At 32.9% G+C, this 19,412-nt stretch overlaps 2 protein-coding genes across 5 annotated transcripts in view; both read left to right on the top strand.

The window, feature by feature from the left end:
- Nucleotides 1-8,835, top strand: part of LOC119631503 (bifunctional heparan sulfate N-deacetylase/N-sulfotransferase) — a 104,092-nt gene extending 95,257 nt beyond the window's left edge. For 3 of the 4 annotated variants that reach the window (XM_038023773.1, XM_038023771.1, XM_038023775.1), the window contains exon 6: nucleotides 8,070-8,835. In XM_038023773.1, coding sequence (XP_037879701.1) covers nucleotides 8,070-8,172 — 103 coding nt within the window. In that variant the 3' untranslated portion in view covers nucleotides 8,173-8,835. The remainder of the gene's footprint in view (nucleotides 1-8,069) is intronic. The other variant, XM_038023772.1, reaches the window with a different exon arrangement.
- An 8,041-nt stretch (nucleotides 8,836-16,876) lies between these two features.
- Nucleotides 16,877-19,412, top strand: part of LOC119632234 (calcium uniporter protein, mitochondrial) — a 90,987-nt gene continuing 88,451 nt past the window's right edge. The window contains exon 1 of the mRNA XM_038025041.1: nucleotides 16,877-17,200. Within this exon, the coding sequence (XP_037880969.1) occupies nucleotides 17,069-17,200 (132 nt within the window). The 5' untranslated portion in view covers nucleotides 16,877-17,068. The remainder of the gene's footprint in view (nucleotides 17,201-19,412) is intronic.

Consider the following 19,412-nt stretch of genomic DNA (forward strand, 5'->3'; position numbering starts at 1 on the left):
CTTCCCTAGATGATTGATTATTTGAATCGTAATATTCAATATGCCGAGACAAAAAAAATAATTGTGAATACAAGTTCCTGTTAATAATTTATAAATAGATTCTCTAAGAAGCGTAAATGACACCTATACACTATCCTAAAGATCGCACAGTTCAGTGATACGAACTTGATCTCAATGCAAATCGGATAAGTATATGAAATCGCAAAGAGCATATTGCGAAACAATATATATGCCATAATAATCGGTCAAGTTCAATTTATTTAAGCTCTCAGTGATGTCACGAGTTGCAATATCAGCTGGGAAAAATATATAATGCGGCTGGGGGTACGAAGTTGGATGTAAAAAAGAAAAGTCCAATTAATTCAGTCCTCTATTGCGAAAACTCAGAAACGACATTCCGATCAGCCTAATATGAATTGACTGATTCCGTATCCGTGATATCCGTAATATATCTCTTGCAACTAATAATCGACGCAACATTCAACAATACATTGTTCCAAGGAACTAAATTTCTTTCATAACGAATCACGTATCTAGGTCAAAGGAAGGAGCGGAACAAAGGACAACTGCGATGTCCAATACAGTTTCGCAGTAATGTTCTCAAAATGTTCCTGCAATGTTATCCTGAATGGCCAAGTGTGAGAGGGCATGTACCGGCAATAAGGATAATCAAGGCAACATTTGGAACTTTATACTTTTAATAGTTAACGGTTCTGTGGTCTTAAGAAGATGACGAAGTTGGATAGTTATCGACATCTTTGCAATGTTTCTTATGGTTGTCATATTTTCTAATGACAAGAAAGTCTCAGCTTTGCATAAATTTGGCGTAAAAACGTTAAATAAAAATTCCACTTAACGCTTCTTATGGCACGGTTCACTTTGCGCCTTCAATTTGTTTATTTATGGGGCTAGCAGCTTTCTGTTCCGTAAAAGATGAACCTTAAAATGAATTGTATGACTTTGACGTTGAATTGTAGTTCTAATGATTTCAAGGAGTGTCCATTTCATTTGTTTACTCTCATGAACACGTTCGCTAAATTCTTGTGAAAATTTCTTTAAAAAGATGATATTGTTGCTCTGTTTTTCTGTAGATTGCAGACATAACACGATATGATAGGGTGAGGCCACTCGGTTTAACTTCGAAATTAAATAATAATAATAATTATTATTATTATTATTATTATAATTATTATAATAAATTTAGCCAGAGAATAAATTCTAAGATTAAAGTCTTAAAGCATTAGCATCTAAGGCTTTCGGCTTTTATTAAAAAAAACTCTACTGCATTTGAGATTTGAACCCACAACCATTGAGAGTTGCTAGTCGAGACTCTTGCCTACTCGGCCACTCAAGCGGATCGAAATTGAATTAAAAGCAGATCTAATATGAAAGCAAGTAAACAAGTTACATTCGTCCGTTTTTGAATCTTTTAAACCCATTACCATTCCGGTTATTATACTACGGTCGGTTGTCTATTTCCATTTTTAAAATAAAAACTCAATCAAGATGTACAATCTTCTCTCCGCTCTAACTGAATAAAAGAACATTGGAAACCAAAGCAACTAAATTTCGAAATTATTATAATGAGGGAAGGCATTCAATTTCTTCTAATTGAAGGCAATGGATCTTCGCGTATAGAATCTATAGACTATATTTTTAACTTTTTGTCTTGTTTGTCTTGTATGAGTAGAAAACATCGAAATGGTAAATGAAATGGAAATTTTATTACTAATAACTTTGTGTGGGCGTGGCCGATATTTCGTATTTTTTGAACATGAATCGTGGGGTTCTCGATAACATACATTCAGAAAGTTTTTGTCTCCAATCTTCTACAATTTATAGATGCACAGAGATGCTTTCAGTGTAGGTTGTACTGTGGGCGTGTCCTTCGACTGATTTGGCCTTACTTTCAATATCGATTTGCCATCAAAATAAAAGTCGATTCCTTATGTTTGCGACTAGGAGAGCGTCAAAAGCAAATATCCACCCAGGTGCACAGACGGGTATAGGCAGAGCTACATTGATTCAGAATTTAACGCATCAAGAACGTATATATTGTATAGAGTCTCAGAAGCTTCTTTTTGAATGTTGCAAACATTATGAGAAATTAGTATATCGCCGTCCTTCGTTAGTTAATGGATAGCAAACGTATAATAATTTCTTAACAGTGAAATCGTCATGTGTTTTAAATCAATATTCTAAAATTGATTAATGGAGAACGTTTATGGTGTATATAGCCCAGTAATCGCACAAACGTCTCCTTTTCGTGCTTTTACTTGTACATTGACTATAAGCAATGATTTTGTATTGAGGTTGGGTTGGAAAAACAAACTTGACCCATTTAGTTTATTTTGCAGAAACAAAATAAGGAGAAATTATCAAAATGAATATATTTTCGCTATCGAAATACTCATCACCTCAACACTAATGACAAATGCAGATGCATAATATGAACGGTGTATGCATTGAAAATGCAAGAACAAGAATGTGTCATGTATTTTGTGCAAATATTTTTCTGTATATATTATCAACATCAATCAATCATTTAGTTGAGAGAAGCAATATATATATGTATATATATATATATATATATATATAGATATACACATATACATATATATACATATATACATATGTGTATATATTTAATTTTCATTTTTTGTCTTATTCTGCAATCTTCCTTCACTTTCGCTGTTTACTGTTCGACAATATATTCCATCTCATCAGGACTATCATTATCGCAATCATGACAACCGTTTATGTCAAATTAATCACCTATCGGTTATGTTTTCATATTCATGCCACGCGGTATATTAAGTTTTCCAAATGTTTGTATCATATAATGAGCGGAAGTTCAATATACTTTAAATATATACTTTTCATCACATCCGTCTGCTCAAGTTGGAATTGCAACTATTCTAGCTCATAAGTCCGATCACATTTACTAAACCCCTAATAAATGCCCCTTCTAGCTAAAGCTTTTAGTTCGAACTTTGAAGCTTGGTTGAACAGTCCTATTAGGGTAACTAAAACTCCATTAGCAAATCATCGGAAATATAGGATGTAAATTTGTTCAATTGCTCTTGTAACGTACAGCCAAGCCGTATAAAAAGATATATTTTTAAGAGATCCGTCGATCGCTCTCTCTTTCATAGGTATGAATAGGTTTGTCGCGAACCGACTAAAACTTCTTTTATTGCTTTATACAGCTTAAACACTGTTTACGGACAATTTTACGATCATGTTTTTTATATAAGAAAAGAGAAGAAAAAATTTAATTTATTTTCACGTTTTCTTCACATATTTGATGAATGGAATTAAAAATATATCGCATGCGACAGTTTTTCAGCTTTAAATAATACACAACCACAGCAATCAGTTGTTCACTAATTGTGAACCAATCAAGTTCAACTCATCCTTTAACTTCAATGGATACTGGGCTCAAATTCGAAATTATTATATATATATATATATATATATATAATGTATTACAATCTACAAATTTGCAATTTTCTCGAGCCAGCTTTAAATTGTGGTCATTGTGAGTGCGGTTGTAAATGTAGCGAGTTGTTAATCCTTCGGCTTGCTTAAGGTCAGGTGTCTTTCATGTTTTACTTTTTTCTATTAGACACAAAACGAGCCAGAGCAGGTAAGGCAAGAAAACCTAAATGCGTTCAAAATCCAGGTAATCAAGAATGCATATATTTTATGGATTCTTTAGAACGTATTTCCATAAATTATTAACCCTAATCGGTTCACGAGTTTTCATAAAAAAATCATACCACAATGACACTGACAAGCTTACAGTCAGAAAGGTGTCCCGTATCTTGAATAGGAAGTTGTTCATACTTCATATTGATTTATCTCTTTAAACAAGATATAAACAAATATAAAACATTATAACACATTGCTTTAGAAATGGTATGCGCAGATCCTTAAAGCATCTCTCTCCCAAACTTTCTCTCGATTGGGTGCGGGAGTCCTCTCTGACTGCGAGGCTACGAGACAAATGGTGGTAAGATTCGTTGGAAATACAAATAAATAAATGTAGAAATAAATGTAAAATCAAAGAAATTTAAGTGGAAAGTTCAAATGACCTTGAAACATTCATCATAATCGGTTTTGGGTTAAAGGTAGCACCAATTTAATGTGTCTTCCTTCGGGAGTGAGCCTAAAAATCAATCTAAAAAATGCAAATGTAGTTAAACGTTACTAGCTAACCTTTTTTACTGTATTCATATTGATGTACATTACGTATAACTGTAATGAATTGTCCTATGACCTCTTCAGTGTTCTACTCTTCAAAGAGCTTAGCATTTGACATTAGTTAATATGGTGTGAAAGTACATCGGAAACAAGTAAGAAAATTATATTCGCAGTTCAGGGAATTTTGGTAAAAATTTTCAAATCGTAAGCGTATCGCTGAACCAATTAACCCTATTTAGGCATTCGCGATAAATCGTAAATTAGTGAGTTGAGTACTTACCGCCTTTAGAGACAGAATAAAGTCTATGCATTCTTGATCCGCATTGAATTCTGAATAGATTTAAGCATTTCCGTCTGTCCGTCTGCATGGTGTCCATGATAAATATTATCATGACACCAAAAGTGAAGGTATGTGAATTCAAATTTGGCAGAAACAACAAACACATGATTACAAAAATTGCAAAAAAGTCAATCACATCCAGGTAAAACTAAGATTATCGTTTTTTTTATTATGTTCCCTACTAGTACTTCGAAAAATTCTTTACCGAAAGTTAATCTTCATAAGCGGCTTTTAGGGATAATTTTATTATAATCTGACATATCTTTTGCTTTAACTTTGGTAAAGTAGACTAGATTTTTTTTTTTTTTTTTTGATATGATTGACTCACCACCGCAACAGCTCATAATTACAATGAAAATTTTTATTAGCTTAATTAAAATAATTAATTAGTTCAACACTTAGTGTAATTATTATCATGTTTTAAGTGTTTACTGTTTTACTTTTCTAAGCTTTTCGGCTGAACTTACCGTTATGAACGTTTAACTCTTAAAAACGAAGAAATTTCACTTATACCCTACATCAAGTTTGTACGGATATATGTGCAAATAGATACACCTAATGGAGACATGGATTATACCTATCATTTCAGAATCTCTTGTGTATTCCTCGCAAGCTCGTAATTTTTGATGCAATTTGGTATACCGATGTTTTTCGACACACCCAGGAAAGCTTTGCAAATGCTTCGAATCAGATCAGGCCTTATATTGAAATGTCGTCATACGAAAAAATATAATTTTCGCACGAAAATTCTCCAAAGAACAGTAGTTCAGCATTTTAAATTGATGTGAAAAATTTGAATCCGATGGGATTATTTTTTGAGATCCCTATCAATATAAATAAATGATTGATTGTATTAGCCAAAATGATGTAAGGTACTTAAAAGTCGATCTTGTCCGACTAGACTGTTCTTATTGCTTTTTATACAAAATGATGCTACTGTTTGTATGCTTTTTCAACTAACTTAACTTTAGAGTGGATCTATGATATTCGTTACCTTAAAATGTTCGCGGGCAATAAGAACTTCAATGAGGTGCAAAAAATTACAGTCAATTTATTTTACAATTATTTCTGTGTTATCCGAAATCTGAATAAAAATATTTTGTAACACTAGCCACAATACAATTTGTATATACATATATATTGTAAATACATATATATATCCATGAGATCCATGATGATACAGATCCAATTTTTTAGCTAATTATTATTAATTATTAAATAAAAATAATTGGCTTTAAAATTTGAGCGCTATAGCGTGCATGTCATTTTGCATCAGAATGAAAATGAATGCTTAAGTATCCACGTCCGTGAACATGTTAAAGGTGACCCATAAAAAGAGTGTTAAGTATTTTTTTAGTTGTGGACAAGACAGTCGATCGATTGCGAGCTTCTTTCACATTGATCCGTTAGGTGACCTCGTGAAATACTTGTATCATTTGTAATTAATTTATAGAATGTAAGTTTCTAAGTGTTTTATCCATTCGCAGTGATGATCCCATTATATGTGACTTTAAACTATTGAACATCAGCTAGGAGAAGGGACCGGTGTGCGGGCAATATTACATCTATTTGTAAAGCTATATGCCAATGAAGCATATTTGCGTACTTCATGAAGTTCTTATGAATATGAATTGATGGGATTGGTGGGTGGCTAACTATACTCTGGAGAGATTCGCCGTAAAACTAACTTTAAATATTAAAAATTTATTCACACAATAGGGAAAGTTTTGATTTCATATTATCCTTTGTTTGCTTTGGCTATTTGCATTTGATTTGAACGAAGAGTAAATTCATAAAATAAATTTAATTTAATTTCCAATGTAAACCAATGTTAATTAGCATTAAATAAAATTTAAATTCGTTCCGTATTCAAATTTATTGGCTTTTGCTTTCTATGCAAATATACAATATTTCTATAATTTTGTTATGCGTATCAACGAAGGATGAGAGTTATATTCATTTTGTCGAAAGATTTGCAACGCCCACAAGGAAGCACTAGCGATGCCACAAAGTACATATAAATATTCTAGATCAGCATGAAATTCGTAATTGATTCAAGCATGTCCGTCCGTGCTGTGTCTGCTGTGAATATTCTTTTGGCCACAAAAATGAAACTATCCATGTCAAATTTGGCAGAAAAATTAAAACTTCTTGCAGATTGGCATTGAAAATGGGCCACATCCGTTGAAGGACACGCCTACAGTGTTGCGTAATGCGAAGACACCTCTGTCTTTGAAAAGCAATTAAAAGTCAGTTTTTTACTCACTAAACTATACACTACAACAGATTGATCTACCAAAAATTGAACCGTATATGCCATGGGCAATGCTGCGAGATACTGCCTCTACAAAAATGGAAAAAATTGACTACGTCAATACGTCTGATATTATAGTGTATCAAAATTTAATTTTTTTTTTTTCAATACCTTGCACAAGAAACCCCATAAGCTATATAAAAGTCTTTCAAATTTGGAATGCGTCGAAACATGCCCGTCTGTTCGTCTGTCCATTTGTCTGTTTGCGATAAAGATCCACCCATTAGCGATAATGAAGATATCGCTTACAATTTGCAAAAAACTTAAAACTTTTCCAAGGACCCGTCTGCAACGCCGACACACCTAAGCGCCAAAAACTTTTATTCGGAATATAGAAAGAATCGGCCGCGGCTAGTCCATGTTATAGAGCATGAAAATTTACTTCTACTTTTTTCGTTTTTTTTTTTCAGGTAACGGTGGTGTATATTAAAGGATAGAAGAGAATATAATTTTCTTACAATATTTTAGTTTTTTTTTTTTTCTTTGTTAATTAATATTTTTTTCTTTTTTCGATTCCGTACATTAATCGCTTTTGAAATAGATTCACTTCACAAGTTTTAAATAGGAATGAGTGACGTCCAAACAAATCAGCATTTAGATGTCAACCTATATCTTATGATTTCGTATGAATTCGATTTTTTTTGGTAAAAATGTCCAATTGCTCATCGCTTGCGGCAATTGTCAATCGCGTTGCATTGACAGATAATATAGTTATGATACTAAGTCATGGCTCAAACTAGGAGAACTAGGATATGAGAGGAAATAATTGTAAAATACAATATTAGGGCGGCCGATATATGATGCTCGTCACCTCTAACTTACACATTGGGATCGCGGAATAGTTTCTTCGCTGGTTCGGATCGTTTTTACCTTCTTGTTTCATGTGTAACTAACTAACTGTAAGGAATATTTTAAAGAGACTGTAGGGAGGTGTATACGGCAAATTTTACCTTCCGGTCCAAATAATGAGTATTTGTAATGGGTTAAAAAATTTCCAAATAATACGCTGTATTCGTCTGTGGCGAAGAAAAAACCACGTAATCACAACTCTGTAAAAAAGAATCTTTAAATTCATATCAAAATTTATTATATATAAAAAAAAAGAGGAGAAAAAGAAAATGTTTTCCCATAGCATAAATGAATTTTTTCTCCGCTTTCCATACCATTTTTTCCTAATACGTATGTGTATCATTTAATTGCATTTTTCAGATATTATTTAAGCCATAATACAGCACTTGTCAAGCTTATGAAGAAATTGGGAGCACGGCCCATACCTCAGTGGCTTAAGGATGACTTATCAACTGGAACGTGATAGCGGCTTAGGCCCAAGTTGCGTAAGTTTCGTGCAAAACTAAGAAAACAATTACGACACTTTATAGCTCTTCAACCTCAATTGCCACAACACAGTTATTACCCTCAATATCAGCAAAAGCAGACGCAGCACCAGCAGCAACAGCAGCAGCAATAGTGTTAGTAGTCAACATACTCCTTTCTCCGTTATCGTTTATCCTATGGCGTTAAAAATCAATAAAATAGCTACAGCATCAGTTGTTGCATGCTACTTATAGCATACAAATGAAACGTTGCGAACGATAAAAAAAACCCCCTAAAATCATGCTATGTGAAATGAAGAAATGGAAACACTATCGCTAGCAGTATATTAATCTTACTTTCCTCTTATGATAACATCACAATGAGTTACTTTTTTTAAACATTTTAAATATGTGTGCGTACTATTGATACGCTATATAAGTTACTTAACAATCGAAGATCAGTAAATCAATCAAACGTTGAAATATGAAAACGTAAAAGCTTGTAAAACATTTTATTGTCAATAGTTAGTTGATAAGTGTGTGACAACATTTTAATTTTGTTTTTGTTTTTGTTTTCTTTTTTTTTTTTTTTTTTCATCACAATTCATTCCACTTGCAGTAGATGATATTCATGTAGTATAGCACGCTTATAGGTGTACTCACTGTGTTTAATCTCAATATTTAGTTAGTATAACTTGAATATTGAGGAAATTAATTTAAATAGCCCGACAAATTCATACAGTAATATACACATGTACAGAACGAACATAAACATCTTCTTCACGTTTGCTTGCGCAACTCTTCTTTTTCTTTTCTCTTTTTTTTTTTTTTTTTGTACATAAATGCGTACAGACGAATGTATAAGTAATAATATATGTGCATATATATATATATATATATATATATATATGTATTTTTCTATATGTGTATCATAAACAGTTAATAATAATATTATTATATTACTTGCGTGTGTGTGTGTGTATGTGTGTGTGTGTATGCGTGTGTATGTATATTTTTGAAAAGTATATTTTTGGCCTGTGCATCTTAATTATATTTTTAGTCACAGTAAATAAACGTAATTAACACTTATAACACAACCATCCTCAAATAAAAATAATCATCATCATCATCATCATCGTCAGGAACCGTAATAAAATTCAATGTTTATGAATGAGTACTATAAGGAATATCTGTCTGTTCGCACGGGTGTGTCTACTTATAACAATAATAATGAAACATATATTTTTTTATTCACATTCACAATTCGGTCGAGTCTGATTAAATTTCGTACTCTGCTGTCTGTCTGCTGTTAGTTATTTTTATATGTATGTATATATCTTAAATGTATGCTTTATTGTCTTTACGGCTCACTAAAAATGCAATAAATGACAAAAAGAAAAACAAACGTAAAATGAAAACAAATTAGTTTACTTTCTAGTAGAATACAATGAAATATATTTTAACTGTTGCTGTATAATGTAAGTTGAACAACTACAACTACAACTACAACTAAAACAACAATAACGATAGTAATAACAACTAACATGCTGTTCAAATAAATGCTAGTTTAACACTTGCTTGTACATAAAAAATAAAAAATAAAAATAGTAAAAAAAAAATAAATAAATAAATAACAAAATAAAAGGAAACAAACAAATGTAGCATACATACACAAGAACGAAAACAATAATCGATTTAAATTGAAAGTAAAGGCTAAAAAGAAATGACAAACAAATTATGATTGAAATGACAAATCTGATAACAATAAAAAAGTTGAATATATATATATATATATATATATATATATATATATATATATATATATTTGTATATATATATATATATATAAATGTCTTGTTTTCTTCTATCATCTATTACGGGGAAAATTGCATTACATTGGATTTTCGGTAAGTTTCAGTGCAACGAAAGAAATGGCAAAAGAACATGAAAAAAAGGAAACAAGATTTTTGTTTACGACCATCCTTCCCGCCTTCACGGCAACGCATCAACAGTGCTTTTCCACCATCGTTCTAGATCTTTTCACTTTCAAACTGACTCTTGGTTCCGTTGTTGTTCGTAATCAATCACTCACGGGACGTTTCCCATTCATGTAACACACTCAAGGGTAGTGTTCGCAGACTAGTAGGTGTAGACCCAATCGGTAAGTATTGCGCCTTTATCGACAGAGCCTTCTCTATAACTACGTTCAAGGTAAACTCTAACGCGCTGAGATTTGAAATCGTGAACACTGACTAGGTAGTTGCGATTCTTATCTACGCGACTATACGTGCGGAACATACTCGCAAATACAAGTTCCTCCCTCTTTCCTGTGGAGTGATCATGAGTTAAATTGAAACCAAGAAACAACTGTAAGGAGTTTTTCTTGTTGTCACTCGTCATACAAGTTAAGTCGTTCCAGTTGCTTTGACATTTGAAGTTGCATACCGAACATACTATGGTGCCACAAATCGAAAAAGTGGTGAATAATAGATACTGACCGCTTAAAGTTCACATCTACACGTTCTTAGTTTATTATCACTTTAACTACAGCCTCTATTTCCAGCTTTAAAGAAATAGTTATAAGGCACATAATGTCCCAGCATATTGTGGCGACTTTTACTTACATGAAAAGATCTTAAAATGCCGATAAGCAGTTTTCTTTTACCGAGATGCCGATGATATTTTCGTCGATATCAACTAAAAAGAAGAAGCATCACGCAAGCATATGCTAAATAGATTAAGGACACAAAATTGAATTCTGATCTACACGTCTACAGTAGATCCGAGCCTGGAACGACTTCAAAAAGGGAGCAACAGTTATCTTTTTACTTTTCTTTCAAAAATTCCGTTACTCAAATGTTTCCCAGGACTATGTTCTTCATGTTCGAACCAAAACTAGTTCCGATCGATTTTGAAATAATGAACCCGCAGTTAACGATTAACCAGTTGACTTTACGTGTGCCACATAGTAGACCTTGCTTTATTATCTCTATTAAATACTTTTCGATACTTTCAGTTTATGTCCCTATGTCATATCATTTGTGTAAACGAAATAATTTATAATTGTTTTTCAAAAATATAATTCATTTAAATTTCATTGCTCTAACCATAATTATGACGGACTGTGAACAGTGAAAGAAATACCAAGCAAGCATAAAAGTTGCAAAGGAGCTGCTGATCAGAATGACCAGCGAACCAGTAAGCGACAATTGCCGGAAGTACTTAAAGTTAAAAAAAGAAAACAAAGAAAAAACGAAAGGGGCAAAGCAGAATACTCCTCTTCATGCCTGAAGTGTTTATCATTCAGACAACGTCACCTTTATAGGTTAGAAAAAAGCAAATGACATGAAAAACGAAGACTTCGTATTTGCAACAATAAATCCTTGCTTGTGACGAGAAATAAACTCGTGAAGTGAGGTGCCCTGGGACTTGCCAGCAATCAATGCCTGGATTGATTTCTTATCACAAACATGGATTAAATAAATACATAAGCAGAACTCGGCAAGGGACCGCTTCTCAAGAATAAAAATTTAAATTTATGGCCTGTTTCTTTAGGCGGATTGAAGGCAATTCATCCGGCCCCAAAAATGACAAAATTCTATTTTACAAAACAAATAAATCTTCTTACGCTTGCAACTAATCTAATAAATAGGCCTAAGCCTTTTGCATTTTGGCAAACTTAGAACCGACAAAACGGATTCTGCCAACTGTAAGACAGTTATAAAATGGATCAGCTCAAGTTTGTCTCACATAAGAAAATTTTGATTTGGAACGAAACACAATCATCGACTCTTGTGCGAAATCTCAATTCACGGACTTTGAACTACATCTTGAATTTTCCATCACACTGTGTCATTGCACTGTGTCTTATCAGTTAGATTGTACGTTGAATACGTTAATTACAAAATGTATAAACATAACATAGAATTCGGATAAGAATCAAAAGCAAGTTCCGCAGAAGAAAAATTTTGTTTAAAAAATATTTTTTATTCCTTTTGGAAAAAGAGCGGCGTCCTCCCTTTACATAACACTGTAAGCGTGTGCTTCGAGCAGTGTGGACTATTGTCAATGCCAACCTGCGTGCATGAATTTGCAATGTTTCTGCCAAGTTGAAAGTCGATAGCTTTAATTTTGTGTGGCCAGAGGAATGCCAATTTAGAATTTAATGCCGATGACACCCATCATCCTTCGGTAATAATAATGGGTCATATTGAAAAGTCTCCGCGTTTTCAAACTTCTCTTTGGGTGATTCGAATGATTCGAAACCGCCATGCGGTTAATGTTTAGTGCGAACGCTATTTCCTGACAGCTTGCGTGCCAGTCTTGCTCCACCAATTGCATAATTTTATCGACTACGAGATTGATGTTTGACATCGTAATTTCCGGAAGAGAATCGAGCAAACCACTTCTAGCTCCTTCGTTCACTCACAGTATTTCACTCACACACCGGTCGATTTCAGAATTTTTTTTACCTTTTTTACAGTAAGAAAGCATCACGGAGCGTATTTCTTCAGATATTTAACTCATTTTCAAATCAATAAAAGTTTTTTGCCATGCGAGTAGAGAATTGGAAAACTATCTGCACAAAAAATATAAGCTGAAATGTTACCTTTTAGGGAAATGTTCGTTTAAGATAATCAGATGATTGTTGCCCGCACGAACACCATCCTGTGGAAAAACTCACAGAGAATATGTGAACTAATATGTGATAAAAAAGAAGATACTAACAAGTGTTTGATAATAAACATCAACCCATCGATTTTGATAGCTTGTTTTAATTCCATCCACGATAGCTACTAAACCTGGACGAAAACGTTTACACTCACTCATCATTAAATTATATTGAAACGACGGTCTCTTTCAATCCCGATTATAAGATTATGTAGCATACCTCCTATGTGGCATGTTCGATATTTAGTTAAAGATATTATTATTATTATTATTATTATTTATTTGGCCAGAGAAATAAATTCTAAGACTAAACTCTTAAAGCACTAGCACCTAAGGCTATCGGCTTTTTTTATTAAAAACTCTACCGCACTTGAGATTCGAACCCACGACCATTGAGTTGCTAGTCGAGATTTCTCGCCTTCGGCCACTCAGGCGGCTTTTGGTTAAAGATAATATAGAGAGTCGTGAATAAACGATAAGACAATAGAGTAACGCCCCGCAAAAGATTGCATAAATACGCTCTGCCTTAATTTCATTAATTTTTTTGTTAATATTAACCGAGAATGAGTCCTTGACATGATTTGCCTTATTTTCGAATATATTAGGATAATTAGTGATGAAAGCATTTATAGTCGAATTTAATTGTAATCTAACCTAAAAGATGACAAAAAGGAAATTCTAAGTTGAATCAAATACAAATTTATTGGACGCGTTTTACTTGGCCAGACTAAAGTAACCGAGAGAGAGAGAGAGAGAGAGAGTAAGCGAGGCAAAGCTTATTCTTCTGCACAAAGTTTTGAGGTTATACTAACTTCAGCGCTCATATGAACCGATCAACAGATGCGGATACACCAATTGTGCTATTCACGCTAATCAAAAAGTACATTGATGGCAAATTCTTATTGCTATGCATCATAAGTGGTTGACAAGAGTCAAGAATAGAATTTTTAAGCTTGCGCTAGCAGTGTTTTGAGATTGATAACAAAACCTCTTGCACGAGATCAGGCGATTCGTATTCGATCTCAATTATTTTGTCTTTCAAAACTCGAACAATGAACGGGTAGGGTTAATTCGAATGGGAAAACCACGGCGTTCTCGAAATGCAACAAAATTATTACAACAAAAGAAGTTGTAAGATTTATTATTAGTGGATATATTAGGGGATATATAGCAGCACCAGAACAGATAGCATAATGTTCGGTGAATTACGCTGAAAACTGAACGCGCAATAATCGAAAATCACAAGTAAATAGTAAGGACATTCGAATGCCTAAACTTTTATTGTAAACAAATATATTTTTGTAAATTCGTGTTGCGCGAGGTCGGCCATGGTTCTTAAAGAGACTTAAGTTTTCTTAAAGCAATTTATTCTGTATTTCTACCTAAGAACTTTTAAAAGAACTTTTAAGCACTTTATTCGTTGCAAATAAAAAAGAGCTTTAAGCTTTCAGACATTATTTTAATTCAAGAAACAATTGCTAACTTAGCCAGCGAAATAAATTCTAAGACTAAAGTCTGAAAGCACTGGCACATCTAGGTCTACTAGCTGTATTGAAAACTCTACCGCACTTGAGATTTGAACCCACGACCATTGAATTGTTAGTCGAGATTCTTTCCCTATTCGGTCTTTGAAAGCTTAAGTATTGACCCTTTCCAGGCTTTCGTATACATTTTCTAATTGTTAAAGTTTTCATTCAGTATGCAATGCTGAAGCAAACTTACATTTCAGAGTTAGCTTTAGAAAAAGCATAGGGACATGAAGAGAATAGCTTAGGCCGCAACAAATTTTAATTTAATTGTCTGAATAAAATTTAAAAAAAATAGACTGGTGTTGTCATGGACAAACTCGTCCAAAATAATATCAAATTTATAATTAGTGCTGAAAATTTAAATTTAAATTATATTAAATATCGATTTGAAATTTGATCTTATGCGTCAGATAGACGCATCGATCAACCAGCATTTCAAATTCAGAAAAAGTCGGAAAAAATTTCCGCCTACTATGGCTTAAAGGAAATATGAAATCCACAAATAGGAGTGGTATTCGTATACGTATATGGCTTTGACTAATAGAAATGAAACGCTCCTATGAATTTTGACATTCTTCTTAAAGCTCAGTATGTATTATATTATCTAATACTATAATGTTGAAAATAGATCAAGCGAGGCATACCCGACACCACTTTGCCTAGTGCAGTTATTCACCCATTCTGATAATCATATACCAACGATTACACATTATTTTCATCCAAAGGCACGCTTTTTATGAAAGTCCGCACATTGGAGGATGCCCAAAATAGCCCATGACGTAATCCCAATTTGGGATGCTTTCCATATAAGGGCTTGCTGTTCACGACAATCCTTATATATTTGAGGGTCTAAAAAATAGGGCTATGTAACCCGGATTTGGTCCGTTTCGTTTTATGTTGAATTACTATAATGAACACTTTTTCATTATAAAATATTAACAATTAGTTCTCTTTGGCATATAAGGATTTCCTTTTTCTAAGAACATTTACAAGCAGTGATATTCAAAAAAATAGACGTATGTGAAATCAAATTCGATAACGTTGACTTCTTTGTCGATTTGCTATTATGAATCACTTTTCACAATGAAATATTGAAAACTACACCTGTTGATCATATGAAGATCCGCTTTCGTGATCGCTAAGAACGGTTATATCAGACGAAATTCAAAAAATTGCCCAATTTAGAATGTCGAAATACAGTTACTTGGCGACTTGTATCGAAAAATTTTAAAAATTTCAATTTTTTCTCTATAACGATTTTTCTAAATTGGGCGTTATACGGGGAGTGGTCGAAAAAGTAGTAGTAGATCTGAACTATTATCCAAAACATGTCAAGATTGAATACTCGATAACAAGACAGGCGGACGGATAGAATCAGTTTCTGAATCGATTGGTATAATAAGAAGTGGGTCTAGCTTAAGGCCTTCTGAGTATTACATACATCCGCAAGAGCTTCATATACCCTATACCATAAGTAATGTACGAAATAACAACTGTTATAGGCTAAAGATATATATATTAATATAAATGGACATGTATGTACATATTATTTAAAAATTATAGCGCCACCTACTGTTGCGTGGACACGTTGTATTCATAAAGTGTCTCCTTGTTTTAATAATGAAATTTTCAGGTTAAGCAAATACAACAACATGTTTCACGTTAATAAAGCCAGAGAGTTACCGATTGTCAATACCTTGCGAATACCTATTTTAGGAATATTTTCATAAAAGCGCTAAGAGCGATCCACTTGTTGCTGTCGATTTTCTGAGTTGCTTCTGATCATGAAAAGTATTTAGTTATTTTGTTAAAGAGAACCGATCGTTAATGTATTCCTTATTAGCGAAATATAAATAAATATAATTTAAACAATAAATTAAAAGCAAAGTGAAAAAATAAATTTTGCATTTATTAACATCACCTATCAATTGACAGTAGATTATGACATTATGACAAACAATTGTGGGAATTGTTGGAGAGATTGTCTACGCTGAGAACGGGGTCAATAAATAATCTGGCAATGTCGGTCTGTGCGAAAATAAATAAACAGCTACTAACTTGCGCAGGGAGATTTCAAGAGCGAAATTAACTCTCAAAAAGCTCAAAAAGACAACATTTTAAATAACAAAGCGAACACATATATATATACAACATACATATATACAGATTTTAGATTTTGTCGTTGTTGTTGCTCCTACAGTGTCCATCAGTCAGTCGCGTCAGTCACTTCGCTTGCGTTAAATATCAAACTCAGCACATACACAATTTGTCGTTCCGTTCGTTGGTGTAAACGTTATTTGTCGCTGTTAAGCTCGGTCAGTACATTTTTACCCAAAATTAATACTTTTTGTTTTTTTCAAATATTTTTTTGTTAAAAACAAGTTTTTATATATAATATAAAAAAAAAAAATAAATAAATAAATAAAATAGAAGCAAAAATTATTTTCGAAAAATAAAAGCAATAGAGCACGTGTTTGTGTGCGTATGTGTGTGTTGTGTTTGTATGATTAATATAAAAAATATTGCATATGAAGGTGGAGTAGTGAGTAGATATTAAAAAGAAAAAAAAAGTAAGAAGCAGCAGCATCCAGTATTTGTGTTTCATATCGCTATCTGGGAATCTAGTGAATTGCAAAAGCAGCTGGTAAACATAAGGATCGGACACAGGCGGATAATATAACAACTGGTGGTAAAAATGACGACGGCGAGTGTGTGCGTAACAAGTTTCCGTTTATTAATACGACAAACTGCTAGAGATTTTACACACTACAAGCGACAAAATGCAGGCTTACGCATTGTACCAACAATGATAACAACCTTCAGTGCGGTAAGTTGATCAATTCATTATTATTAAACACGATATGCCCGACCGCACTAATTGAAATAAAAATATAAACAATCAGTACTGTATGAATTTTAATTTATCTAAATTGCTTTCGGTTTTATTATTGTCGATATTTCACCTATGCACCCATTCATGCAGTTAATAAAAAATATGCAAACGTCTAATTGAGCATTCACCCACCTTACCCACACAGACGAACTTAGTGTCGGCACCTATATCAACTATATATCAACGAGAAGAACACCCTCGCACTGCTCTATAAATTTGTGCCCCGCATGTTTCACATGCATAGAAATGCAGATAAATATATATATGTATGCTCTCTCAATATCAACTCTCTATTTCTCTCCTTTATCGAAAGAGAGTTATATGCAAGTGCTCTTGAAAGCATGCTTTGATATCATTTTAAAGCATCTTCTTTTTTTTTTTTTGTTACAACGAACAACTTTTATTGGAGTACATATCGGTTTATTGTTTTTTTTTATGTTTATGTGTTACTCCCACTTATGTATGTGTGCAAAATGTTAATTCACCAGTTTGCCAGCAGCCTTTTTTTTTTTGTTTTTTGTTTTTCTTTTTCTTCTATATCGGTCTGAACTTGAACCACATTATTCTTGTTGTATTCATTCGCATGCTCTTCACATTTTCGTTTTCAAATGATTTTTGTTTTTCATTTCCACAAAAAAAAAAAAAAAAAAAAAAAAAATGAATAAATAAATTTACGTACGTGCACAGTTTTCACAATGTTTCATATATGGAATGTGCGTATAAATAACCATTTAACTCCAAGTTACGTACATTTACCTATACTTGTGCGTATTTTAGCATAATGTTTGCACTTTTCATAATTATTCTGTAGTGTTACTGTTAATTCGTTTTTATTCTAAATTGAGATAATTTTATATAATCGTATGAATGAAATTTATTTAGCTTTGCTTTGCTAATAATGATAAAATAGCCTTTCATCTTCAATTCTCTATGGGCAAATTTATTATGCGGCAGATGTCGCAATTGTAGAAAGCATTTACCCGTCGCAACAGCAATTGATTGATGATATTATTAATCGATCAAAATTACTTCAGAGAACCCTTTACCTCCGAAACCCTTCGAAAGAAAAATATATGTTTATAATTCGAAATGTTTTCGCTTTTTTTTTTTTTTTACTTGTCTTTGAACGGGAGACGACCGAAAATGTTGAAAAGATTTTTTAAGCAGCTTCAAAACGAGATTTTTTTTGTAACATCTTTTACTTCTCTTCTTTTTTTTTTTTTGTTCGAAATGTTTTGGCGATACAAGAAATGTGAAAGTTTAAAAGATTCGTTGAAGTATCTTTACGCTAACGTTTCGTAATCTCATTTGGCAAATTTTTGCTTTGACAATTAAAAATAAGCAAAAATGACTTTGCCCTTTCGATAGTTCTTCAAAATAAAATGTTGAACACAAGTGCTGTTCACGCATCGCATTAATTTTTATGGTATCTGGATAACAGAGATTATATTTAAGAGATGTATGTTAGTAGGTACATAAAAGAATTTTCGAAGAAAAGGCCGTGATCTCACTTGAAACTTAATGGTGGAGACGGAGACGGAGACAAAGTTTGCGTCCACATATCGTTACTGTTAATGTCAACAGAACGAGGTGATAGTAAAAGACAGGATTTCTGTGAAGAAAGTATTCCATAAGCATATGTATCTACGATAGAACAAATTTTCGCTTAGCAAATACACATACATATAACTATCCGCAACTGACAGCCACGCCAAAATGTTTTACAAAACCCTAGCCCTAGGCTTCTTTTTGTCTGTTTGTTAGACGATCAACCATTCAGGGAATCTTCTCTGTATATAGTATTTGTGATGGAAGTGCGGAAAGAAAGAGAGAAAAAGATAAAGAGTAAACACAGCTAGAATCGGAAATTTGCTTATGGCTAATAAAATGTAATGAGTTATTGGAAAGGGTGTGAAGATAAATTCGAATTTAACTAGTATAGACACCTACCATTTCTGTTAACATCACTCTGTTAACGACTTAACAGAGCTCATGTTAAATAATTACAATTGAGATATAGTTGTTTTGAAAGCCTACTCCGTTCATAATAAAAAAAAAGAAAATATTTTTGTGGACATTTCATGAATCCATATAAAACTACCTTTCAAACAAACTAAACAAATTCAAATTCTGCTTATGGGAACTA

The sequence above is a fragment of the Glossina fuscipes genome, unplaced genomic scaffold, assembly GCF_014805625.2.
Source record: "Glossina fuscipes isolate IAEA_lab_2018 unplaced genomic scaffold, Yale_Gfus_2 1, whole genome shotgun sequence".
In the NCBI taxonomy this organism is placed as follows: Eukaryota; Metazoa; Arthropoda; class Insecta; order Diptera; family Glossinidae; genus Glossina; species Glossina fuscipes.